General features: G+C 35.9%; 1 protein-coding gene across 4 annotated transcripts in view; it reads left to right on the top strand.

Annotated features, from left to right (window-relative positions):
* Positions 1–17,784, top strand: part of RNF145 (ring finger protein 145) — a 51,980-nt gene that overhangs the window by 17,120 nt on the left and 17,076 nt on the right. For all 4 annotated transcript variants that reach the window (XM_034960891.3, XM_055112838.2, XM_055112839.2 and 1 more), the window contains exons 4-5: positions 10,890–10,981; positions 16,079–16,314. In XM_034960891.3, the coding sequence (XP_034816782.2) occupies positions 10,890–10,981; positions 16,079–16,314 (328 nt within the window). The remainder of the gene's footprint in view (positions 1–10,889; positions 10,982–16,078; positions 16,315–17,784) is intronic.

Raw genomic sequence — 17,784 nt, 5'->3', positions numbered from 1 at the left:
AACAAAAATTGTATCTATAGAGTGTAATGCAGTCATTAGGGTATACTGAGCTCTGGAGTAACTGTTCTGTTTTATAAATGAGTGCCTGGGCACTTATTTTTCGATAGACGGATGGTTTGGATAGGTTCAAATTCCAGGTTTTTTATTTACTGCTCCATAACCTTGGGTGTCATTTCCGAGAAGGATAAGCCTTAGTTTTTTCACGTTAAAGTGGTAATAAAATATCTTAAGGGGCTGTTGTAAGATCAAATAAGATAAGGTATATAAAGCTCTTACCACAGTTTCTGACATAGTAAGTACTTGGTGAATTCTTTTGTCTTGTTTTTATCACATAGCAATGTTTTGTGAGCATTTTCTCGTTGTTAATCTTTAAAAAATGATTTTTACATGGTATTTTATGTATAGCCATATAATATCTTTTTAGAGTTGATAGGATTTTGTTTATTAATTAAGAAAATATCAAGGTTGAAGGTAGACCTCTTAATATTGTTGCTTTTATTATAACTACAATTCTGGGTGAAAAACTGTGAGCCTGCCCTTTCTCATGGTTTTTCCATTTCCATTTGCATTTGTGGTGTAGTGATGGCTAAACCCATGTAGTTCTGTTTTTATCTACAGTGCTATGCTCCCTTGGTATCATGAGAGTTTGATTCTAGGACCTCCTGAGGATACCAAAATCTGTGGATGCTCAAATACTGATAGTATTTGCATGCAACTTTTGCACACTCCCTTCCATGTACTTTAATTCATCTCTGGATTATTATAATACCTAATACAATGCAAATGCTATGTAAATAGTTTTTATACTATATTCTTCAGGGAAAAATGACAAAAAAAGTCTGTACATGTTTACTCCAATTGCAGTTTTTTTTTTCTGAATATTTTCGATTCTTGGTTGGTTGAATCCACAGATGTGGAACCCAGTGAATATGGAGGGCTGACTGTATTACCAATCCAGGCATTTCTAGAGAGGTCAGGATTCTGGTATATAAGGAAAAAGGGGACCTAAGTAGTTTCAGAGGTAAAGAAAGGATTTTTTCTGACCACCCTTGTGGCTTTTTGAGCTTTTTAGTTTCAGTTTATGAAAATGACTTTTTCTAATGTTTCAAGTTTATTTTCATAACTAGGAAATTAAAGCTTATTTTAAATAATAGAATTTTATTTTATTTATTTTTATTTTATCTCGGCTCACTGCAACCTCTGCCTCCCAGGCTCAAGTGATTCTCCTGCCTCAGCCTCCTGAGTAGCTGAGACTACAGGCATGCGCCACCATGCCCAGCTAATTTTTTGTATTTTTAGTAGAGATGGGGTTTTACCATGTTGGCCAGGCTGGTCTTGAACTCCTGACCTCGTGATCTTCCCACCTTGGCCTCCCAAAGTGCTGAGATTACAGGCACGAACCATCGTGTCCAGCCTCAATAATAGGATTTTATTAAGTTTTAATAAAATTTTATAGTAGGCAAAAATACTTCCCATTCTTATTTCATTTTGATTTTTTTTATGTTCCTTTGGGATTTACAGATGGAAAAAAAGGAAGTAGGCAAACAGCTAGGAAGGGCAATCCCAGACTTTAACTTGAATCCATGTTTTCACAATCTAGTTCATTCCACTTAGGTAGGCAGCATGGTTAGTAGAAAGGAAAATTAACTTTAGAATCAGACTTGATACAAAATGTTTCCTTACCTAGTAAATATGTTACCTCAGCAAGTTACTTCTTTGAAATTGTAGACTAAGCTTGTCCAACTCTTGGGCTGCGTGTGGCCCAGGATGGCTTTGAATGCAGCCCAACAAAAATTCGTGAACTTTCTTAAAACATGAGATATTTTTTGCCTTTTTTTTTTTTTTTTTTTTTTTGCTCATCAGCTATTGTGTGTTTTATGTGTGGCCCAAGACAGTTCTTCTTCTTCCAGTTAGGCTCAGGGAAACTGAAAGATTGGATACCCCTTTGTAGACAATGCCATCTTATGGAGTTTGTTTTGATATAAAATGAATGAATTTCAAGATATGGCATATTTTAGTATTAATATTTTCCTCAGTATAATTTATACTATATGATAGTATCTCACAAAAGGCTAGTAAAGATGTGCTGTCCTTGAACTATTCATAACATATCACAGTTAATAAATACCAATGTTTGAATATGTAACATTTGTAAGACATTGAGGTTGAAGGTTTTAGTTTTAAAAAAATAATGGTTCAGATTTCTGTGGAGCTTCATAAGCAAGTATCTTTTTTTTTTTTTTTTTTTTTTTTTGAGATGGTTGTCACTGTGTCACCAAGGTTGCAGTGGAGTGGTGCAGTCATTGCTCACTGTAGCCTTGAACTCAAGCACTTCTCCCACCTCAGCCTCTTGAATAGTTGGGACTACAGGTGTACGCCACCATGCCTAGCTAATTAAAAAAATATTTTTTTGTAGAGATGGGTTTCTTGCTGTGTTGCCCAGACTGATCTTGAACTCCTGCCCTCAAGATATCCTCCTGCCTCAGCCTCCCAAAGCTTTGGGATTACAGGTATGAGTCACTGTGCCTGGCCCCAGGTATTTTTTTTTAAATAACAACTTTATCGAGATAGTCACATACCTGATTAAAGTATATAGCTCAAGGGCCTTGTATGGTGGCTCACACTTGTAATCCCAGCATTTTGGGAGGCCAAGGCAGGCGGATTGCTTGAGCTCAAGAGTTGGAGACCAGCCTGGGCAACATGGTGAAACCCCTTCTCTACAAAAAATTAACTGGGTGTGGTGGCATGCACTTCTAGTCCCAGCTACTTCGGAGGCTGAGGTGGAGGATCGATTGAGCCTGGGAGGTTGAGGCTACAGTGTGCTGGGATTGTGCCACTGCACTCCAGCCTGGTGACAGAACAAGACCCTGTTTGACAGAACAAGCTGTATATATGTGTACAGCTCAGTGGTTTGTAGTACATTCACAGAGTTGTGCAGAACATCATCAAAATTTATTTTAGATTTTCATCACCCCAGAAAGAAACTTCATACCCATTAGCAATCATTGTCTATTTCCCACCACCCTCCCTGCCCCCAGCCCTTGGCAACTGTCAGTCTATCACCTGTCTTTTTTTATTGACCTGTTCTGGATATTTTGTATGCACTGAATTTCACTTAGCATGTTTTCAAGATTCATGCATGTTGCAGCATGTGTTGGTACTTACTTTCTTTTTCTGTCCATATTCCATTGTATGGATGTAGGTCACATTTTGTTTATACATCCAATTATCTTTTGATGGACGCTTGGATTGTTTCTATGTTTTAGCTATTATGAATAATGTTATGACAATTCATGTACAGGTTTTGTGTAGACAAATGTTTTATTTTCCTTGGACAAATACCTCGGAGTGGAATTGCTGAATCATGTGGTGCCTATATTTAACCTTTTGAGAAACTGCCAGACTGTTAAAATGGCTGCAGTGTTTCACATTTCTACCAGCAGTGTATGAGGCTTCCAATTTGTCTACATTCTTGCCAGCATCCATTGTTGTCCTTTTTAGTGGAGCCATTACAGTGAGTGTGAAGAGGTATTTCATTGTGCTTTAGATTTGCATTTCCCTGATGGCTAATGAAGTTGAACATCTTTACATGTGTTCATTGACCGTGTGTAAATATTGGAAAAATGTTTATTCACATCCTTTGCTCAGTATTTAATTGGGTTATTTGTCTTTTTCTTGCTAAGTTGTAGGAGTTCTTTATATATTCTAGATACAAGTCCCTTATCAGATCTATGATTTGCAAATATATACAAGTCCCTTATCAGATCTATGATTTGCAAATATATACAAGTCCCTTATCAGATCTATGATTTGCAAATATATACAAGTCCCTTATCAGATCTATAATTTACAAATATATTCTTCCATTCACTGCAATCTAGTTATATGGAGGCATAGTTTATTATGCTCCTGAGAAGGAGAATGAGCACTTATAATAATTTTAACAATTAATTTCGTACTTAAAAAACTGGCTATATCCAGCCTTATTGGAAACAAGAAAAAAAAATTTAAAAACTAGCTTATAGAAAAAGACATTTGCAAATATTAATTTTCTAAGTTGAAAATTTCATGAACTTTTGAAAAGTTGGGTTTCTGTTTTCCTTTATGTGTATTTACATAATGAAACTTATTATCCTGAAATGACTAAAAACTTGTTTAGAATATGTCTATAGAATGGATATAGCTTGCAGTTTGGAAGAATTAAATGTCAGAGATTCATGGGTTCAGTCAATGTCATATAAATATTTAATATTGATATTCTAATTGAACTTAACAGAATTTGGTAAATGTCAGTTTAAAATTTTTTAAATTACTAAACTCTTCCTTGGCGTTTTGAGGGATGTAGGGAATGTATTTTTCTAGTGCTAATCCGTATAGAAAATTGAGACTATCCAAAACTAAGGGGGAAGAAAGAAAAACCATACACTGATACTACTATTCCTGTGAGAGTGTGGTGGTCATTCCTGTGAGGGTGTGGTCACATCCACAGATGGATGTTTTTTCTAAAATTTCTAAACTCCAGTTTTTTTTTTTTTTTTTTTTTTTGAGACAGAGTCTTGCTCTGTTGCCCAGGCTGGAGTGCAGTGGCACGATCTCAGCTCATGGCTCACTGCAAGCTCCGCCTCCTGGGTTCACGCCATTCTCCTGCCTCAGCCTCCCGAGTAGCTGGGACTACAGGCGCCTGCCACCATGCCCAGCTAATTTTTTGTATTTTTTTTTTAGTAGAGATGGGGTTTCACCGTGTTAGCCAGGATGGTCTCAATCTCCTGACCTTGTGATCCGCCCGCCTTGGCCTTCCAAAGTGCTGGGATTACAGGCATGAGCCACTGTGCCTGGCCCAGTATTCTTAAATTCCTTGTTTTATTGTTAGATTTATGAACCAACATATTGGATTTGTGTGTCTGTGACTTGAATTAAGAGCCCAGTAGAACTGGCTTTCAAAAGAAGGAAGTAATACTGTTTTCATTCTGGCTCTTCGGTGTGTAAGTACGGTTTCAAATGTAAAAATTTCCCCAAGAGTGACTTACGTGTAAACTATGGATAATTAGCTCTCCATTTTATGATGACTTGCATAATTCAAAGTTGTAGATTGGGGCTGCTCTTTCTCAGGGATACTAGTATTTTGGGCAGGGTATGCATTGCTACGGAAGCTGTCCTGTGCATTATAGGATGTTGACAACACTCTGTCTACCCACTAGACCCCAGTGATACCCTCTTCCCAGCAAATATGACAACCAAAAAGTGTCCCTAGACATTGTCACATGCTGTCTCTGAGGAACAAAACTGTCCTCAGTTAAGAACTACTATAGATAGGCCGGGCGCGGTGGCACACGCCTGTAATCCCAGCACTTTGGGAGGCTGAGGTGGGTGAATCACAAGGTCAGGCATTCGATTCCAGCCTGGCCAACATAGTGAAACCCCGTGTCTACTAAAAATACAAAAAATTAGCCGGGCATGGTGGCAGGCACCTATAATCTAAGCTACTCAGGATACTGAGGCAGGAGAATCGCTTGAACCTGGAAGGCAGAGGTTGCAGTGAGCTGAGATTGTGCCATTGCACTCCAGCCCAGGCAACAGTGTGAGACTATCTCAAAAAAAAAATTTTTTTTTTCTTTAAAAAAAAAAAACACTAGATAAATTGTTTTTTGTTTTTTTGTTTTTTGAGATGGAGTTTTGCTCTTGTTGCCCAGGCTGGAGTGCAATGGCGTGATCTTGGCTCACTGCAACCTCCACCTCCTGGGTTCAAGTGATTCTCCTGCCTCAGCCTCCCAAGTAGCTGGGATTACAGGTGCCCACCACCATGCCTGGCTAATTTTTTGTATTTTTAGTATAGACAGGCTTTCACCATGTTGGCCAGGCTGTTCTTGAACTCCTGACCTCAGGTGATCCGCCCACCTTGGCCTCCCAAAGTGCTGGGATTACAGGCATGAGCTACCACGCCCAACTGTTTTGTTTTTGTTTTGAGACGGAGTCTTGCTCTGTTGCCCAGGCTGGAGTGCAATGGTGCAATCTTGGCTCACTGCAACCTCCGCCTCCAGGGCTCAAGTGATTCTCCTGCCTCAGCCTCCCAAGTAGCTTGGATTGTTAAAATGAGTATTACCATTTATATTCTAAACTTAATTTTGACAGGAATAAAATTGACCAGTTTCACTGTTTGACATGTTTTCTGCTTTTGAACATTATCAAATACAGGCACTCAATATCTAGGAGGCCAGAAAGAAACTAAAGAAAGGGTGTCAACAGTTTAAATAAACTCTGGGTAAATGAATTATTCAACTGCTAGCTCAGTGCTGAGGGTATGGTAGGTATGTTTGTGTGCGTGTATGTGTGTTTAGTAGGCATATAAGGAAATACAGGTATTTGAACATCTGAGATTTCTTGTACCAAGTGGTGCTTCTTGTTGCCCATATTGCAAAAGATAACTTGGCACACCTCTTTTGTGTGAAAACAGGTTAGGTTTCTTTGGAATTAACGTTGTTTGAAAGCTTTAAGTAAATAGCCAGAATGTACAAGTTGTTCCTAGGTTGTCCAGTGTCTGAGTCAGGTTGCTGAAGAGACTTATAATAAAGGTCTTTAATTAGCTGAAGTGGTAAGCTACTAGGTTTTGTTCTTGGTACCCATTTATTTTTTGTAACATGTATACTTCTCTTTATAAGCAAGAATTTTTCTAATTGCAAGCTCTGAGGCCCTTTTCTTTTTCTTTCTTTCTTTTTTTTTTTTGAGACAGGGTCTCACTCTGACCCAGGCTGGAGTGCAGTGGTGCAATCTTGGCTCACTGCAACCCCTGCCCCTACCAGGTCCACACAATTCTCCCACCTCAGCCTCCGAAGTAGCCGGGACTATAGGCATTACCACGCCTGGCTAATTGTTGTATTTTTTGTTTTGTAGAGTCGGAGTTTCACCGTGTTGTCCAGGCTGCTCGAACTCCTGGGCTCAAGTGAGCCGCCTGCCTCGGCCTCCCAAAGTGCTGGGATTACAGGCTTGAGCTACCATGCCCGGAGGCCCTTTTCATAGATCTTGTACATTCCTCGTGGCCTCAGTTTGAGTTAAAAGAGGGGAGGCTGTTATACAGGACTAGGGAAGTAGATTTTTCAGTTTATTAGTGCCTTGGGGTGATTATCAGCCTTCCACAAGTGAAAAAACATTTAAGAAGGAAAATATTTTATTCAGTTATAAGTAGATTGGCAGGAATTCTTGTTTCTGAAGATATTAAAACATTCTACCTTTTAAGTCTTCTGAAATGAAAAATTGTAATGCTTCTCTTGAATAGCTCACCTGAGTCTTAAGAGAATCATATGTTGTTGTTAAAAGTTAGAATTTTATGACTCTTGCCTTGAACTAATTTTTCACCTAAAATGACTCATGGAATTTTGGATAATTCCCACTTTGGATCCTTCTTATTTAGGCTTACTGTCTTGTTTTTCTTATGTTGTGAATGACCGTCCCTGTTAGGACTGATTTACCAAGAATTCTCAATGCCAGCATGAGATACCTGGAATTTGTGCATAAGTAAGATATAGAGATTTTTGTTAACCCTGATTCTTATTTCAGTTCTTCTCTACAGTTTGGGATGGGATGCCCAGATCCTCCTTTTAGAAGTGACAGCTCCATAGTGGTTGTGTGGCATACTAGGTAGTTTAGCTGTCACCAAAACCACTGCCTTGACTCTGGCATGCTAAGCTGAGCTGGCCTAAAGAGAGAGTCTGCAGGCTTTCTAGGCCTGGCTGTTTTTACTGAGGTGGGGCTTTTTGGTGAGTCAGCCAAATGGAGGATTTTGGAGGACTGTATTGAAAGAGAGGAATCGAGCAAAGGGGAAACGTTCTAAGGGGCCTAGGGATGATACTAATTTTGAGGCTATGATGAATGATACAGACTTAAATTGAACAGGAATGTGGGGGGCAGTACAGTATTGGAGAGCTAATCCTGGGATCCTAGAGGAGGACAAAGTAAGGAGAGCGAGTGGGAGGAAACCACTTAACATCAGGGCTGTCATTGTGGCCTAAAGGTTGGTTATTTATTCTTCTGGAAGGCAGACCTCCCTTAGGGTCCTATAATCACAGCAAATCGCAAAGTAATGAGTATAGAGAAAGCAAAAATAATTAAAAAGAAAATAATGGAAAGGATTACAAAGTTAAGAGAAGGCTTAAAAAAGGAATGAAATATAGGGTTGGATAAAAGAAAAGGAAATAGTTAAAACCTTTTATAATAACCATATGAAATACGAGAAGTAAAATAAGTAGTATTTAAGATGAAAAAGTAAAAGGCAGATAGAAATATTATTAGTTAAATGAAAAAGTTAGAACCTAGAAATAGAGAATAAAAGATGTAGTTTTTAAATATGCTGTGAATTTAAAATCTTTCTATGTATCAATAAAAAAGACGTTAAAATCCTCACAGCATTCTGTATTTTTTCTTACAGCACTGATCATCATCATAATTAAATAATTATAGGACTAAGTATTTATCTCCCCTCCCTGTTTGTAAGTTGCGTGCTAGTATGGACTGTGCAGTATTAGCAGAGTCTAGCAGAGTGCCAGCACTTATGTATTCAGTAATTTCTTTTTGAGTTAAAAAGCAACAGAGAATGTTAGTTATCCCTAGAAATTTTGTTGTGTGAAATTAGAATTTAAGGTAAGAAACTCTAAAGAAAGACAAAGTTTTTAAAAAGAGGATAAACTAACGTAGGCTATGAAAAAATGCAGAACAATTAACAAATGTCTCAGCAATCAAATGCTAGCATAATGTTTAGTTTGCTGAGCTTTATTATAAAATATCAATAATGTGTGACAAAACCAAACAGTGGAAAGAAAACATGGTAGGGACCTCAATTCTTCTGTCTTTTCTTGTCCCTCACAAAGAGACACTTGGGACTGAGGCCCTTCTGGGGCACTTTGTGGCTTTCTCCTTGGGGATAGTGCTCTTGGAGCTGACCTCTCTCCCTTTTCTAATGTAAAATTCATATAACATAAAATTAATCATTTTAAAGTGAGCAGTTCAGTGGCATATAGTACATTCATAATGTTGTGCAGCTGTCACCTTTATCTAATTCTAAAACATTTTTGTCACCCAAAACAAAACTCAGTACTCATTAAGCCATTACTCTCATCTCCCCTTCTCCCCAGCCCCTGGCAACCACCAATCTGTGTTTTGTCTGTATGGATTTTTCCTGGCCCCTGTTTAAACTGTATCCATTGGAGAGAGATATGACCAAAAAGAAATTATTGGGCTTTAAAGGTCTGGATAGTACTGACACTCAGAGTTATATCTCTTTTAGGTATAAATTTATTTTTCAAATAGCATTTTAAAATACTTTGTATTAATACTATTTATATATGCATTTTGTTCTAATTTCATAATTCTTTTAATTTTTTAGTTTTCTAACTATATAATTCCATTGATGGTTACCTATAGTAATCAGATATTTATGTGTTATTTGCATTTGTGTCTTTCTACATGAAAACAGGGTTACTCAATATTGCACAGTTGACATTTTGGACTGGATGATTTTTTGTTCTAGGGGCTAGCCTTTGCATTGAGGAATATTTAGCAGCATCTTTGGCCTTTACACACTAGGTGCTAGTAATACCTCTCCCCAATTGTGACAACCAAAAATGTTTCCAGAGGTTGTAGAATATCCCCTCAGGAGCAAAATTGCCCCTTGGTTGACAACCACTGCATTACAATAATTCTTCCTGAGAATTTGGCTTCCTCTTTCAGTAGAAAGAGACAATTAATACATTATGTGTTAGAAACCATCATCTAAGAGTGATAAAGGAGAATTGCTAGATCACCCATATAACTTAGTCATGCATTTTTATAATCTCAGAAACTGTTTTAATTCTTTTAACAATTTTTAGTTTTAAGTTTTGATTCTTTTTTGCAAATACCCTTCTGGCTGATTGTGTAAGGGTCTTTCCTTGTTTGGCTATGCAGTGCTAAAGGAATTCCACTTGATTGCCTAATGGGAAGTCATTTCGTGGAAAAAGTAAATACAGCCATATGAGTTTGTTTGGAAATACTTGAAATGTTCTCTTTTAAATACAATGAATAAAGCATTAAAAGTTGAAAAAAAAAAAGGGAAGAATTTTTTTACACAAACTTCCCTTCTTTTGATGCCAAAAATACTTTAGACAAACTGTCTTCCAGTACTCCCATTTAACTTACTGATAATAAACTAAATTCTCTCTGGTTGTGCTTCCTGCCTGTTTTCTGAGTGTGTAAAGGCTCTGGTTATTACTTAAAGCTTACTATTTCTCAGTAGTCACACGTTAAATGAGTTAAATTTTAAAAGGAATATTTTGTTTGATCTAAAATTTGCTTCAAAGTAAATATGTAGCCTACTTAAATATTATAATTATCTTAGATTTCATATAGAGTTGAAAATGATAATTTTTAAGGGTTGTACTCCTATCCCCCAGTTTTCTAACTAGTTTGTGGTTCTACTTGGGACTAATAAAATATAATCGGGGCCAAAACTTTGAGGGAAATAAGATGAGGGTGGGGTGATGGTGGTGGAAGATAGCCAAAAGAGATGTTTAGTGTAATATCACTAGATATGATTGGTTAGTGTAGTAGAGTTGAGAGAGATCAGCTCTCAATTGGGTTTTTACTGGGCATAAAATATTTAATAAGGCCATGAAAAGAAAGAAAATTTCATAATGTGGAGCTTTGGCAGCTTTCTCTGTATGGTAAAATTCCATTTCAATAAGTTGTGTCTGTTTCTAGTGCACAGAAAACAGATGAAGGCCATTTATATATAATTCTTCATATCTAAATTTTTCCTTAGATATGGAAAGGGGTATCATTAACACAATATGCTTTTATAAGCATATTGTGATTCTGCTAGGAATGTATCTAATATATACATTCTAATCAATTTTCTTATTTAGGGACTATGTTCGGAGTGAACTGGAGTTTGCCTATGAGGGACCAATGTATTTAGAACCTCTCTCTATGAATCGGTTTACCACAGCCTTAATAGGTAAGTATTATAAAAGAATTAAAGTGTAGGTGGGAACTGACCAGTCTTATACTAACTTATAAAATTCATGCATACTCATTTTTTTTAAAAACGGAATTCTCAAAAGTGATTCATGGGGACTTTTCCCACATATACCCATTGTTTAGTGGTTTTTTTTTTTTTAAGTCTTCTTTTCCCCATGTATAGATTATGTATTTATAGTCATATTGTACATAGTGCACAGTTGCTTGTGTTTTTTTAAGGGTTTTTTAAGTATTTGAGAAGATTAATTTTTAAATAGAGCTAATTATTACTTTGAAAGATTAAAATGAAACACGTAGTATCTTAAATTTACTTATTGCTGTTGAAAGCCATGACCTTATTGTCAAAAATGAATGTCCGGAAACATCAAGAACTTGAGATGTGATTGAAATATTCAGGTAGCAGAATGTTAAAAACAGAAGTGTTGGCTAAGGCCTAAAAACAATATAGATACAATTTAAAGTGAAGTACCAGACCCCTGCTACCAGAGTGTACCATGCCAAAATGCAAAAAAGCAAGTGAGAGAAAACCTGTTTTGTGACTTTGAAACTCACCCATGTAGAAGGTGTTAAAAGGCCTAATATTAGAGATTAGAGGAGGATTTCTTCAGAGAGAACTCTTTTTTTCTGAAATACTTCCCCAGCCCTTTACACTAGAGGATTCACTGGGGGACCATTTGGGGAGTTATGTGTCTTGTGTGGTGAAGGGGGGAATGCTGTGGACTGGTGTCTGACTCACCCTGGAACATCTTTTTTTTTGAGTTACACTTTTATTTTTATTTTCTTACATTAAAAAACTTTTTTTTTTTTTTTTTTGAGACAGAGTCTTGCTCTGTCGCCCAGGCTGGGAAAACATTTTTTAAATAGGTTTCTGGGGGAACACATGGTGTTTGGTTACATGGACAAGCTCTTTAGCAGTGATTTCTGATATTTTGGTGCATCCATCACCTGAGGAGTGTACACTGTACCCAATGTGCAGTCTTTTATCCTTCACCCACCTCTCACCTTTCCAGGAGGCCAGAATTCCACTATATCATTCTTGTGCCTTTTCAGCCTGCAAAATCTAAAACTACATTGTCCAAAACTAGCCACATGTGGCTGGTTAGCACTTGCAGTGTGGTGAATTGAGATTAAGGTGTGCTGTACGTGTAAAGCACATACTCAATTTTGAAGACTTGGTACAAACCAGGTTAACTTTTAATACGTCTTGTTAACTTTTAATATAGATTGAATGTCTATATGATGATGTTTAGGATATGTTAGGTTATATAAAATATATTGTTGATTTCACTTGTTTCTTTTTACTTTTTGAAATGACACTAATAGAAAATTTAAAATTATATTTGGCTTACATTATAATTCTAATCTGATGTAAAGGACTAGCAATAGACTAGTTGCTTGTTGAGTGTTTTGACTGTGGAATGAAAATGCCTTGTAGGGTTTTCCTGTATCTTCTGATACAGGAAATTGTAGAGCAAAGGATGTAAGTTTCTTGTGAACTAGACAGTGGCCCCGAAAGTCTGTGTAGGATTTTCTTGGGTCCTGTTCAAGAAGGCCTTTTAGATGGATGAGAAGACCTCAACAGGGATTGACCTTCCAGATTCCCAGGAGCTGAGAAAAGAGCCAAAAATGGCCAGTTGAGGGTGTATACCAAGCACCAAGGGTACTGCTGCAGGTGAGAGAGCCACAGTGATAGGAACGGTTTCAGAAGAACCCATAAAAGGGTCCAGGGGAAAATAAATCAGTTTTAGATACCTCAAGTCTAGGAAGCACCAGTAACAACCACATCATTGTAAGAGTCCAGTTAAGTAGGAACCTGCCTACTTCCCTCCCTCTCCTTCTTCCCTACCCACTTCAATCCTTGGTAAGTCAGAGAGAGAGGGAGAAGTGCTAGGTCAAAAAAGAGAAAGAAGCCAGCCACAACCTCCCCACCTTCTCTCCCAATTGCAGGTTTTCTATCTTAAAGCATAAAGGTCAAAATTAATGCTTTCCCTAGAATGCCTGAACTCTAGAGTAAGGGATAAGTCTCAACTTTAAATCTGTTTGAAAGTTTCAGTTATTATTAAATTGAGACAGTAACCTAAGCTAGAGTAGAAAAGTTATGGGACTTGCCTTGGATTTTATCTAGGGGCAGGAAAACCACTAATCTCTACAGAGTGGATTTTAAAAGACAGCAGAGGACAAAAATAATGTTGCTTTATAACTATCGTTATGAGTTGGCATATTTATTAACGGTAACATTCAATAATGAAGATATTTGCCAAGTTAGAAAGCTTGTAAAGTTTTAGTTTATGATGCATATACTTGTATTATAAATATGAAGCATATTTCTTAAAACTCTTCTTATCAGTGGCCATGGTCTTCTGTTTACTTAACTAAGATTCAACTTTCCAAAGTCCATAAACTATTAAGGAGCATGTTTTCTTCCAACTTAGATTTTAAAATAATTTTCTGGTGTTTTTCTTCATTTCGGTAACAAACTTTTTTGAAAAACTAGGTAATTTTAATATGCCATGATTTCTTAGGGTTGCCAACCTCTTGGAGATATTTCTAATAGTGGAATCCTGAAATCTAAAGAGTACATTGGGATTTTGGTTTATGCAGAGTTAAAAGTTGAAATAGGCAAATCAGAAGACAAACAACTTATTCTTTGGGAACTTCAGGGGAAATTCCACTAACAATATGACTCCTTCCTTCTTTTACCTCAGCAGGAGTAGTCTTCTCTTAAATACGCCATATGAGTCATATTCTTCTATGAAAGAAGATAAAGGGAGCCTGTAACCCCAGCACTGAGCACCACATGTGCTGGCATAGACTTAAGGGAATTTTCAGAGCTTAGAGGAAGTTTACATTGTGCTCAACAAGGACATTTAAGTTTCATAGCTTTAAACACAGTGAAAGCCAGATCATTTGGTGGCCTCTTGTTTTCTATATAATTAGGAGTTTTTCTTTTCTTTATGCCTTTATGATTATTTTTCACATTACTTTAGTATCAGTTTTTTAAAGGCCAAAATTAATGCTTTGTGAGATAAAATACCGTATGTGTTTATGACATAGTAGATTGTTGTAAGTGTTTGGTCTTATGTAAAAATGGTTGACATTTTTGTATTTTTCTAACACAAATTGAATTTTCCTTATTCAAAATGCTTGGCACCAGAAGTGTTTTGGATTTCTGATTTTTTTACATTTTGGAATATCTGCATTATATTACTGTTTGGAAATCCTTAATCCCAAAATCTGAAATCCAAAATACTCCAATGAGCATTTTCTTGGAGCATAATGTTAGATTTTAGGGCATTTTGGATTTTAGATTTTTGGATTAGGAATATTCAACATGTATATGGATAGAATACAAACAAGTCCCAAATTTTCATTTTGGTTTTCATTGACAAGAAGTGAGAGAATATGATTAATTATTCTAAATTAATCTGGAAAATAACATTCAGTAATCTCCAAGAAATTCTGAAAGGAGCAATGAGAGAGGACTTGTCCAATCAGTATGATGGAGCAGGGTGGTACCATCATTAGAATAGATCACTGAAAACAAAAAGTAACAAGTTCTTATATAGACCTAAATATGTAAAAGATTTTGGAGTTTACTACAGTGGCATTTCAAATTAATGAGAAAGGAATGGATGATTCCAGTAGCCAGTTTTGAGATAACCAACTAAACATGTACAAAAAACAAACTTCGATCTTTATTTTCTTATTCCACAATAAATCAAATGTATTAATTTTTAAGTTAAAATTAAAAATTAGCTAAAAATTACTAAAAGAAAATACAGCTATTTGTATAATCTTGAGTGGGGTAGCCATGTAATAAGCCATGGCACTAAAGGTGGGTACCATTAAGAAAAAAAATGGTTTGACTATTTTCAATACATACTTTTATAAGAGAGTAAAGTTATTTAAAATATTAAGACAAGGGACATATTAGAAAAATGCAATCATGTGACTAAGGATTACTATTTCGATCAGTCAGTAGGATACGTATTCTAGCAGAAAAATGGGCAAAGAATGTGAACATTTCACCAAATAATTGCAAATGTTTTTATATACTTATTGATAATGTTCAGTGCTGCTAGTAACCAACAAAATGCCAATTTAAAAAATTTGGGAAATATTCCCTGTTCTTCCCATCTCTAAATTATACTCACTATGGCAAGTTAATAGAAAAATAGCCACATTATACACTGGTAAATTGTTGCTGGAGGGCAGTCTTGACAGTGTGTCAAAGTCTTTAAAAATGTTTTTTTCTGATTCAGTAATTCCTAGCCTAAGAGAATATTAGGAAATGTGTTCCAAGTAGTTTATACAAGGATGTCATAATGTAAAAGCTTATTCATACAAAGCATTTTATAATTATGGAATATTTGGAAAGGGCTAAATGCAAATATCATGTCACATACATTCAGTGTACCCCAGGGTGTTCTTAGGGCTACCTTTGGGTTGTGGGATTATAAGAGACTGAGAGTTTCCCATTTTGTTCTTTGTATTTCTGTGTTTAATATAATGATCATGCGTAATCCCCAGTGAGAAGAATTTATTTAGTTTTTAGTTTTAACTTATGATTTAGTTATTTGGGGCAGTTTACTTGGCCCTCCAAAAATAAAGATTAAAAAATTATCAGAACAAATATTGTTGCAGTATGATCTTGAACAAGTAATTATATCTCTTGGATTTTATGCTTTCACCTATAGACCAGAACAGTTAAATATTGAGTACCTTTGGAAAAGAAGCTATGTATAAACATTAGCAACTGAATTGTCACAATACTGAATTAGACATTGTTTAAAGTTTTCTTCATATTACACATGGCATCACAGACGACCAGTGAAGATTTATGCTGCTCTTTCCAGATCAGCCCTACAGAATTAGTATTCAAAATTCACAGAACATTTGAATATGTAATTATAGTCAGATGAAGTTTAAGTTTGATTTAAAATATTATCTACGAGATTTTAGTTAGACTTCTTCAAAAGTTGTGTTATTATCCTTATCAACAGTGTTTTTTGTTTGTTTTTATTTTGTGGATGCCAAATACTCAAAATTAAATGTATTCTATTCCCTATTTTAGGTCAGTTGGTGGTGTGTACTTTATGCTCCTGTGTCATGAAAACAAAGCAGATTTGGCTGTTTTCAGCTCACATGCTTCCTCTGCTAGCACGACTCTGCCTTGTTCCTTTGGAGACAATTGTTATCATCAATAAATTTGCTATGATTTTTACTGGATTGGAAGTTCTCTATTTTCTTGGGTCTAATCTTTTGGTACCTTATAACCTTGCTAAATCTGCATACAGAGAATTGGTTCAGGTAAGACTGCTGACAACCACAAACAGGTAGATAAAATTCTACATAAATGTTAAGTACATTAAAGTTATAGTTCATTTTTATTTCACAGTTATGGTACCATTCATTTTTGCAGTTTCAAAACAGCTGCTATTTTCAGCCCAATTAGGAGCATCTGAAAGATTCTTGATTATGTTCTATTGAGAAGGCAGTAAAGTGAAGTGGTTCTCTTAAAGCAGATTTATCTGAGATTGAACCCTGATGCTGCTGTTCACTAGCTGTGTAACCTTGTGATAATTGTGTTACTTTCTGTAAAACGGAGCTAATAATGAAAGCTGTGCTTTCCTCATAGAGTTCTGTGAGATTTAAATGAGTTTAGTACCAGGCAGACAATGTTCCATATGTGTTAGCTATTGTAATGAAGACAAAAATAATAAAGAATTGAATACCTATAAGTCAAATCCTGCTTTTTCCTTCTGATTATAGTCCTACTGTGACTATAGTTTCTTCCCTTTGTGTGCCTAATTTAAACAGAAAAGTTAAATAGTTCTGGGTTATAATATGATAGATTTCATTTAGATATAGTACTTGAATTGACTTTGCCAACATAACATGCTTTTTGTAAAAGTTTCTGCCCTACTTTTTTCAGCCTTTGCTCTAAGATAAATTACTCCCAGATACAAACAATACACATTTGGGAAATAAATGTTTCTGTTTGGTTTAATTGATAGTTTGTAATATATAAAATAGATTTTAACCTGACATTGGTATAAAAAGAGAGTGTTAAAATGTCACTGTCTTCCACCTCTTAACTGTGTCCTTAAGGTACAGGAAGCTCTCAGATAGAACAAACTGATAACAGCTAAGTGAGGTATTCTCTTGTGGCCCCAGGGGCAGATCTTTGAGAATACTTTCTCTAAGCTTTTGGCCTTAGCCTGATTCTATCTTCGTCTTACACAGTGATTAACTTGGGCAGTTTTCCCAGGAGTAGATCTTCCAGAAAAGGGATTATTTCTACAGTCAGTGAAGAGTGGCTTCATGGGGAAGCAGGGCAGGAAGGGTTATAGTTGTATTCAGGGTAAGAATGACAAATTTAAGATACATATTTTTTCTTTGAATTCAGTCTTATGAGGGTTATTTTTGTTTGTAATAAATAATGAATATTCAGTAAATACTTATTGAATATTAAATATTTATTGAATAACCTCAGCCTTCATTTTTTAATGTCATGTTTAGTTGGTTGCCATAAGATTCATACATCAACTAGATGTAGTTGTTGGAAATATAGGTTATAAAATGCGTGACCAGGAAAGAATCAGATAAGCAAGAAATGGAAACAGACAGGTTTTTTTAGTGGTCTGTTTCTTGAATGGAAAGGAAGAAAAATATTCTCTGCCTCGTAATGATGAGTTTACCTGATAATAATTTTGCAGCTAGTTGGGCAGTTTCCTTTTTCTTTTAATCTTTTATCACTGGGGAAAATAGAAGTTAATA

This window comes from Pan paniscus, chromosome 4 (assembly GCF_029289425.2).
Source record: "Pan paniscus chromosome 4, NHGRI_mPanPan1-v2.0_pri, whole genome shotgun sequence".
Classification (NCBI taxonomy): Eukaryota; Metazoa; Chordata; class Mammalia; order Primates; family Hominidae; genus Pan; species Pan paniscus.
The sequence above is the reverse complement of the archived record's forward strand: the minus strand, read 5'-3'. Positions and strand labels throughout refer to the sequence as shown.